This window comes from Oncorhynchus keta, unplaced genomic scaffold (assembly GCF_023373465.1).
Source record: "Oncorhynchus keta strain PuntledgeMale-10-30-2019 unplaced genomic scaffold, Oket_V2 Un_contig_17849_pilon_pilon, whole genome shotgun sequence".
Lineage (NCBI taxonomy): Eukaryota > Metazoa > Chordata > Actinopteri > Salmoniformes > Salmonidae > Oncorhynchus > Oncorhynchus keta.
Window position 1 is genome coordinate 80,001 of NW_026280614.1, and position 9,836 is coordinate 89,836.

The 9,836-nt window shown below is 42.3% G+C and overlaps 1 protein-coding gene across 1 annotated transcript in view; it reads right to left on the bottom strand.

The window, feature by feature from the left end:
- LOC127919913 (ubiquitin-like modifier-activating enzyme 6) overlaps positions 1–8,237 on the bottom strand; it is a gene marked incomplete at its 5' end in the record, with an annotated part of 77,221 nt that extends 68,984 nt beyond the window's left edge. The window contains 1 exon segment of the mRNA XM_052503744.1: positions 8,186–8,237. Coding sequence (XP_052359704.1) covers positions 8,186–8,237 — 52 coding nt within the window.
- Between the last annotated feature and the right edge of the window lie 1,599 nt (positions 8,238–9,836).

A 9,836-nucleotide genomic window follows, 5' to 3' on the forward strand; every position in this document is an offset into this window, starting at 1 on the left:
GACCAGAGCCCTATTCCCTATATAGTGAACTACTAGTGACCAGAGCCCTATTCCCTATATAGTGAACTACTAGTGACCAGAGCCCTATTCCCTATATAGTGAACTACTATAGACCAGAGCCCTATTCCCTATATAGTGGACTACTAGTGACCAGAGCCCTATTCCCTATATAGTGGACTACTATAGACCAGAGCCCTATTCCCTATATAGTGAACTACTAGTGACCAGAGCCCTATTCCCTATATAGTGAACTACTAGTGACCAGAGCCCTATTCCCTATATAGTGAACTACTAGTGACCAGAGCCCTATTCCCTATATAGTGAACTACTAGTGACCAGAGCCCTAATCCCTATATAGTGGACTACTAGTGACCAGAGCCCTATTCCCTATATAGTGGACTACTATAGACCAGAGCCCTATTCCCTATATAGTGAACTACTAGTGACCAGAGCCCTATTCCCTATATAGTGAACTACTATAGACCAGAGCCCTATTCCCTATATAGTGAACTACTAGTGACCAGAGCCCTATTCCCTATATAGTGAACTACTAGTGACCAGAGCCCTATTCCCTATATAGTGAACTACTAGTGACCAGAGCCCTATTCCCTATATAGTGAACTACTAGTGACCAGAGCCCTATTCCCTATATAGTGAACTACTAGTGACCAGAGCCCTATTCCCTATATAGTGAACTACTATAGACCAGAGCCCTATTCCCTATATAGTGAACTACTATAGACCAGAGCCCTATTCCCTATATAGTGAACTACTATAGACCAGAGCCCTATTCCCTATATAGTGAACTACTATAGACCAGAGCCCTATTCCCTATATAGTGAACTACTATAGACCAGAGCCCTATTCCCTATATAGTGAACTACTAGTGACCAGAGCCCTATTCCCTATATAGTGAACTACTAGTGACCAGAGCCCTATTCCCTATATAGTGAACTACTATTGACCAGAGCCCTATTCCCTATATAGTGAACTACTATTGACCAGAGCCCTATTCCCTATATAGTGAACTACTAGTGACCAGAGCCCTATTCCCTATATAGTGAACTACTATTGACCAGAGCCCTATTCCCTATATAGTGAACTACTATAGACCAGAGCCCTATTCCCTATATAGTGAACTACTATTGACCAGAGCCCTATTCCCTATATAGTGAACTACTATAGACCAGAGCCCTATTCCCTATATAGTGAACTACTAGTGACCAGAGCCCTATTCCCTATATAGTGAACTACTATTGACCAGAGCCCTATTCCCTATATAGTGAACTACTAGTGACCAGAGCCCTATTCCCTATATAGTGAACTACTAGTGACCAGAGCCCTATTCCCTATATAGTGAACTACTAGTGACCAGAGCCCTATTCCCTATATAGTGAACTACTAGTGACCAGAGCCCTATTCCCTATATAGTGAACTACTATAGACCAGAGCCCTATTCCCTATATAGTGAACTACTAGTGACCAGAGCCCTATTCCTATATAGTGAACTACTATAGACCAGAGCCCTATTCCCTATATAGTGAACTACTAGTGACCAGAGCCCTATTCCCTATATAGTGAACTACTAGTGACCAGAGCCCTATTCCCTATATAGTGAACTACTAGTGACCAGAGCCCTATTCCCTATATAGTGAACTACTAGTGACCAGAGCCCTATTCCCTATATAGTGAACTACTAGTGACCAGAGCCCTATTCCCTATATAGTGAACTACTATAGACCAGGAGCCCTATTCCCTATATAGTGAACTACTAGTGACCAGAGCCCTATTCCTATATAGTGAACTACTATAGACCAGAGCCCTATTCCTATATAGTGAACTACTAGTGACCAGAGCCCTATTCCCTATATAGTGAACTACTAGTGACCAGAGCCCTATTCCCTATATAGTGAACTACTAGTGACCAGAGCCCTATTCCCTATATAGTAACTACTAGTGACCAGAGCCCTATATAGTTCCCTATATAGTGAACTACTAGTGACCAGAGCCCTATTCCCTATATAGTGAACTACTAGTGACCAGAGCCCTATTCCCTATATAGTGAACTACTAGTGACCAGAGCCCTATTCCCTATATAGTGAACTACTAGTGACCAGAGCCCTATTCCCTATATAGTGAACTACTAGTGACCAGAGCCCTATTCCCTATATAGTGAACTACTAGTGACCAGAGCCCTATTCCCTTTATAGTGAACTACTAGTGACCAGAGCCCTATTCCCTTTATAGTGAACTACTAGTGACCAGAGCCCTATTCCCTTTATAGTGAACTACTAGTGACCAGAGCCCTATTCCCTTTATAGTGAACTACTAGTGACCAGAGCCCTATTCCCTTTATAGTGAACTACTAGTGACCAGAGCCCTATTCCCTTTATAGTGAACTACTAGTGACCAGAGCCCTATTCCCTATATAGTGAACTACTAGTGACCAGAGCCCTATTCCCTATATAGTGAACTACTAGTGACCAGAGCCCTATTCCCTATATAGTGAACTACTAGTGACCAGAGCCCTATTCCCTATATAGTGAACTACTAGTGACCAGAGCCCTATTCCCTATATAGTGAACTACTAGTGACCAGAGCCCTATTCCCTATATAGTGGACTACTAGTGACCAGAGCCCTATTCCCTATATAGTGGACTACTAGTGACCAGAGCCCTATTCCCTATATAGTGGACTACTAGTGACCAGAGCCCTATTCCCTATATAGTGAACTACTAGTGACCAGAGCCCTATTCCCTATATAGTGAACTACTATAGACCAGAGCCCTATTCCCTATATAGTGAACTACTAGTGACCAGAGCCCTATTCCCTATATAGTGAACTACTGGTGACCAGAGCCCTATTCCCTATATAGTGAACTACTAGTGACCAGAGCCCTATTCCCTATATAGTGAACTACTATAGACCAGAGCCCTATTCCCTATATAGTGAACTACTATAGACCAGAGCCCTATTCCCTATATAGTGAACTACTAGTGACCAGAGCCCTATTCCCTATATAGTGAACTACTAGTGACCAGAGCCCTATTCCCTATATAGTGAACTACTAGTGACCAGAGCCCTATTCCCTATATAGTGAACTACTAGTGACCAGAGCCCTATTCCCTATATAGTGAACTACTATAGACCAGAGCCCTATTCCCTATATAGTGAACTACTAGTGACCAGAGCCCTATTCCCTATATAGTGAACTACTATAGACCAGAGCCCTATTCCCTATATAGTGAACTACTATAGACCAGAGCCCTATTCCCTATATAGTGAACTACTATAGACCAGAGCCCTATTCCCTATATAGTGAACTACTATAGACCAGAGCCCTATTCCCTATATAGTGAACTACTAGTGACCAGAGCCCTATTCCCTATATAGTGAACTACTAGTGACCAGAGCCCTATTCCCTATATAGTGAACTACTATAGACCAGAGCCCTATTCCCTATATAGTGAACTACTATAGACCAGAGCCCTATTCCCTATATAGTGAACTACTAGTGACCAGAGCCCTATTCCCTATATAGTGAACTACTAGTGACCAGAGCCCTATTCCCTATATAGTGCACTACTATAGACCAGAGCCCTATTCCCTATATAGTGAACTACTATAGACCAGAGCCCTATTCCCTATATAGTGAACTACTATAGACCAGAGCCCTATTCCCTATATAGTGAACTACTATAGACCAGAGCCCTATTCCCTATATAGTGAACTACTATAGACCAGAGCCCTATTCCTATATAGTGAACTACTATAGACCAGAGCCCTATTCCCTTTATAGTGGACTACTAGTGACCAGAGCCCTATTCCCTATATAGTGAACTACTAGTGACCAGAGCCCTATTCCCTATATAGTGAACTACTATAGACCAGAGCCCTATTCCCTATATAGTGAACTACTATAGACCAGAGCCCTATTCCCTATATAGTGAACTACTATAGACCAGAGCCCTATTCCCTATATAGTGAACTACTATAGACCAGAGCCCTATTCCCTATATAGTGAACTACTATAGACCAGAGCCCTATTCCCTTTATAGTGAACTACTAGTGACCAGAGCCCTATTCCCTATATAGTGAACTACTAGTGACCAGAGCCCTATTCCCTATATAGTGAACTACTATAGACCAGAGCCCTATTCCTATATAGTGAACTACTAGTGACCAGAGCCCTATTCCCTATATAGTGAACTACTATAGACCAGAGCCCTATTCCCTATATAGTGAACTACTAGTGACCAGAGCCCTATTCCCTATATAGTGAACTACTATAGACCAGAGCCCTATTCCCTATATAGTGAACTACTATAGACCAGAGCCCTATTCCCTATATAGTGAACTACTATAGACCAGAGCCCTATTCCCTATATAGTGAACTACTATAGACCAGAGCCCTATTCCCTATATAGTGAACTACTAGTGACCAGAGCCCTATTCCCTATATAGTGAACTACTAGTGACCAGAGCCCTATTCCCTATATAGTGAACTACTATAGACCAGAGCCCTATTCCCTATATAGTGAACTACTAGTGACCAGAGCCCTATTCCTATATAGTGAACTACTATAGACCAGAGCCCTATTCCCTATATAGTGAACTACTAGTGACCAGAGACCTATTCCCTATATAGTGAACTACTAGTGACCAGAGCCCTATTCCCTATATAGTGAACTACTTATAGACCAGAGCCCTATTCCCTATATAGTGAACTACTATAGACCAGAGCCCTATTCCCTTTATAGTGAACTACTAGTGACCAGAGCCCTATTCCCTATATAGTGAACTACTAGTGACCAGAGCCCTATTCCTATATAGTGAACTACTATAGACCAGAGCCCTATTCCTATATAGTGAACTACTAGTGACCAGAGCCCTATTCCCTATATAGTGAACTACTATAGACCAGAGCCCTATTCCCTATATAGTGAACTACTGGTGACCAGAGCCCTATTCCCTATATAGTGAACTACTATAGACCAGAGCCCTATTCCCTATATAGTGAACTACTATAGACCAGAGCCCTATTCCCTATATAGTGAACTACTATAGACCAGAGCCCTATTCCCTATATAGTGAACTACTATAGACCAGAGCCCTATTCCCTATATAGTGAACTACTAGTGACCAGAGCCCTATTCCCTATATAGTGAACTACTAGTGACCAGAGCCCTATTCCCTATATAGTGAACTACTATAGACCAGGGCCCTATTCCCTATATAGTGAACTACTAGTGACCAGAGCCCTATTCCCTATATAGTGAACTACTATAGACCAGAGCCCTATTCCCTATATAGTGAACTACTATTGACCAGAGCCCTATTCCCTATATAGTGAACTACTAGTGACCAGAGCCCTATTCCCTATATAGTGGAACTACTATAGACCAGAGCCCTATTCCCTATATAGTGAACTTCTAGTGACCAGAGCCCTATTCCCTATATAGTGGAACTACTATAGACCAGAGCCCTATTCCCTATATAGTGAACTACTAGTGACCAGAGCCCTATTCCCTATATAGTGGAACTACTAGTGACCAGAGCCCTATTCCTATATAGTGAACTACTATAGACCAGAGCCCTATTCCCTGTATAGTGAACTATTAGTGACCTATTCCTATATAGTGAACTACTAGTGACCAGAGCCCTATTCCCTATATAGTGAACTACTAGTGACCAGAGCCCTATTCCCTATATAGTGAACTACTATAGACCAGAGCCCTATTCCTATATAGTGAACTACTAGTGACCAGAGCCCTATTCCCTATATAGTGAACTACTATAGACCAGAGCCCTATTCCCTATATAGTGAACTACTAGTGACCAGAGCCCTATTCCCTATATAGTGAACTACTAGTGACCAGAGCCCTATTCCCTATATAGTGAACTACTATAGACCAGAGCCCTATTCCTATATAGTGAACTACTATAGACCAGAGCCCTATTCCCTATATAGTGAACTACTATGACCAGAGCCCTATTCCTATATAGTGAACTACTATAGACCAGAGCCCTATTCCCTATATAGTGAACTACTATAGACCAGAGCCCTATTCCCTATATAGTGAACTACTATAGACCAGAGCCCTATTCCTATATAGTGGACTACTAGTGACCAGAGCCCTATTCCCTATATAGTGAACTACTAGTGACCAGAGCCCTATTCCTATATAGTGAACTACTATAGACCAGAGCCCTATTCCCTATATAGTGAACTACTAGTGACCAGAGCCCTATTCCCTATATAGTGAACTACTATAGACCAGAGCCCTATTCCCTATATAGTGAACTACTGGTGACCAGAGCCCTATTCCTATATAGTGAACTACTATAGACCAGAGCCCTATTCCCTATATAGTGAACTACTATGACCAGAGCCCTATTCCCTATATAGTGAACTACTATAGACCAGAGCCCTATTCCCTATATAGTGAACTACTATAGACCAGAGCCCTATTCCCTATATAGTGAACTACTAGTGACCAGAGCCCTATTCCTATATAGTGAACTACTAGTGACCAGAGCCCTATTCCCTATATAGTGAACTACTATAGACCAGAGCCCTATTCCCTATATAGTGAACTACTAGTGACCAGAGCCCTATTCCCTATATAGTGAACTACTATAGACCAGAGCCCTATTCCTATATAGTGAACTACTAGTGACCAGAGCCCTATTCCCTATATAGTGAACTACTGGTGACCAGAGCCCTATTCCCTATATAGTGAACTACTAAGACCAGAGCCCTATTCCCTTTATAGTGACTACTATAGACCAGAGCCCTATTCCCTATATAGTGAACTACTATAGACCAGAGCCCTATTCCTATATAGTGAACTACTAGTGACCAGAGCCCTATTCCCTATATAGTGAACTACTATAGACCAGAGCCCTATTCCCTATATAGTGAACTACTATAGACCAGAGCCCTATTCCTATATAGTGAACTACTATAGACCAGAGCCCTATTCCCTATATAGTGAACTACTATAGACCAGAGCCCTATTCCCTATATAGTGAACTACTGGTGACCAGAGCCCTATTCCCTATATAGTGAACTACTAGTGACCAGAGCCCTATTCCCTATATAGTGAACTACTATGACCAGAGCCCTATTCCTATATAGTGAACTACTAGTGACCAGAGCCCTATTCCCTATATAGTGAACTACTAGTGACCAGAGCCCTATTCCCTATATAGTGAACTACTAGTGACCAGAGACTTATTCCCTATATATATAGTGCACTAGACAGAACTGAACTACTAGTGACCAGAGCCCTATTCCCTATATAGTGAACTACTATAGACCAGAGCCCTATTCCTATATAGTGAACTACTAGTGTCCAGAGCCCTATTCCCTATATAGTGAACTACTGGTGACCAGAGCCCTATTCCCTATATAGTGAACTACTAGTGACCAGAGCCCTATTCCCTATATAGTGAACTACTATAGACCAGAGCCCTATTCCTATATAGTGAACTACTAGTGTCCAGAGCCCTATTCCCTATATAGTGAACTACTAGTGACCAGAGCCCTATTCCCTATATAGTGCACTACTATAGACCAGAGCCCTATTCCCTGTATAGTGAACTATTAGTGACCTGAGCCCTATATAATGAATTACTAGTGACCAGAGCCCTATTCCCTATATAGTGAACTACTAGTGACCAGAGCCCTATTCCCTATATAGTGAACTACTAGTGACCAGAGCCCTATTCCCTATATAGTGAACTACTGGTGACCAGAGCCCTATTCCCTATATAGTGAACTACTAGTGACCAGAGCCCTATTCCCTATATAGTGAACTACTAGTGACCAGAGCCCTATTCCCTATATAGTGAAATACTGGTGACCAGAGCCCTATTCCCTATATAGTGAACTACTAGTGACCAGAACCCTATTCCCTATATAGTGAACTACTAGTGACCAGAGCCCTATTCCCTATATAGTGAACTACTAGTTACCAGAGACTTATTCCCTATATAGTGAACTACTAGTTACCAGAGACTTATTCCCTATATAGTGAACTACTGGTGACCAGAGCCCTATTCCCTATATAGTGAACTACTAGTGACCAGAGCCCTATTCCCTATATAGTGAACTACTAGTGACCAGAGACTTATGGGGAATAGGGTGCAATTTGGGCCACAGTCTAAAATCTCACTCACCTTCACACCTGCCAACACGATGTTCTTTGCTGTGAAAACAGGGCAGAGACGTCTGGCGTCGGTCACATGACAGGAAATACATGGACACAATACATACTGTCAACACTCACTGAACGCTGTGTCATGTCGCTTAATGGCATGTTCCGTCATGCTATGTCATGTCACTTAATGGCATGTTCCGTCATGCTATGTCATGTCACTTAATGGCATGTTCCGTCATGCTATGTCATGTCACTTAATGGCATGTTCCGTCATGCTATGTCATGTCACTTAATGGCATGTTCCGTCATGCTATGTCATGTCACTTAATGGCATGTTCCGTCATGCTATGTCATGTCACTTAATGGCATGTTCTGGCATGTGCCATCATGCTATGTCATGTCACTTAATGGCATGTTCCGTCATGCTATGTCATGTCACTTAATGGCATGTTCCGTCATGCTATGTCATGTCACTTAATGGCATGTTCCGTCATGCTATGTCATGTCACTTAATGGCATGTTCCGTCATGCTATGTCATGTCACTTAATGGCATGTTCTGGCATGTGCCATCATGCTATGTCATGTCACTTAATGGCATGTTCCGTCATGCTATGTCATGTCACTTAATGGCATGTTCCGTCATGCTATGTCATGTCACTTAATGGCATGTTCCGTCACGCTATGTCATGTCACTTAATGGCATGTTCCGTCATGCTATGTCATGTCACTTAATGGCATGTACCATCATGCTATGTCATGTCACTTAATGGCATGTTCCGTCATGCTATGTCATGTCACTTAATGGCATGTTCCGTCATGCTGTCATGTCACTTAATGGCATGTTCCGTCATGCTATGTCATGTCACTTAATGGCATGTTCCGTCACGCTATGTCATGTCACTTAATGGCATGTTCTGGCATGTTCCGTCATGCTATGTCATGTCACTTAATGGCATGTACCATCATGCTATGTCATGTCACTTAATGGCATGTTCCGTCATGCTATGTCATGTCACTTAATGGCATGTTCTGGCATGTGCCATCATGCTATGTCATGTCACTTAATGGCATGTACCATCATGCTATATCATGTCGCTTAATGGCATGTTCCGTCATGCTATGTCATGTCACTTAATGGCATGTTCCGTCATGCTATGTCATGTCACTTAATGGCATGTTCCGTCATGCTATGTCATGTCACTTAATGGCATGTACCATCATGCTATGTCATGTCACTTAATGGCATGTTCCGTCATGCTATGTCATGTCACTTAATGGCATGTTCCGTCATGCTATGTCATGTCACTTAATGGCATGTTCCGTCATGCTATATCATGTCACTTAATGGCATGTTCCGTCATGCTATGTCATGTCACTTAATGGCATGTTCTGGCATGTTCCGTCATGCTATGTCATGTCACTTAATGGCATGTTCTGGCATGTTCTGTCATGCTATATCATGTCACTTAATGGCATGTTCCGTCATGCTATATCATGTCGCTTAATGGCATGTTCCGTCATGCTATGTCATGTCACTTAATGGCATGTTCTGGCATGTTCCATCATGCTACGTCATGTCGCTTAATGCATGTACCATCATGCTATGTCATGTCGCTTAATGGCATGTTCTGGCATGTACCGTCACGCTCTGTCATGTCACTTAATGGCA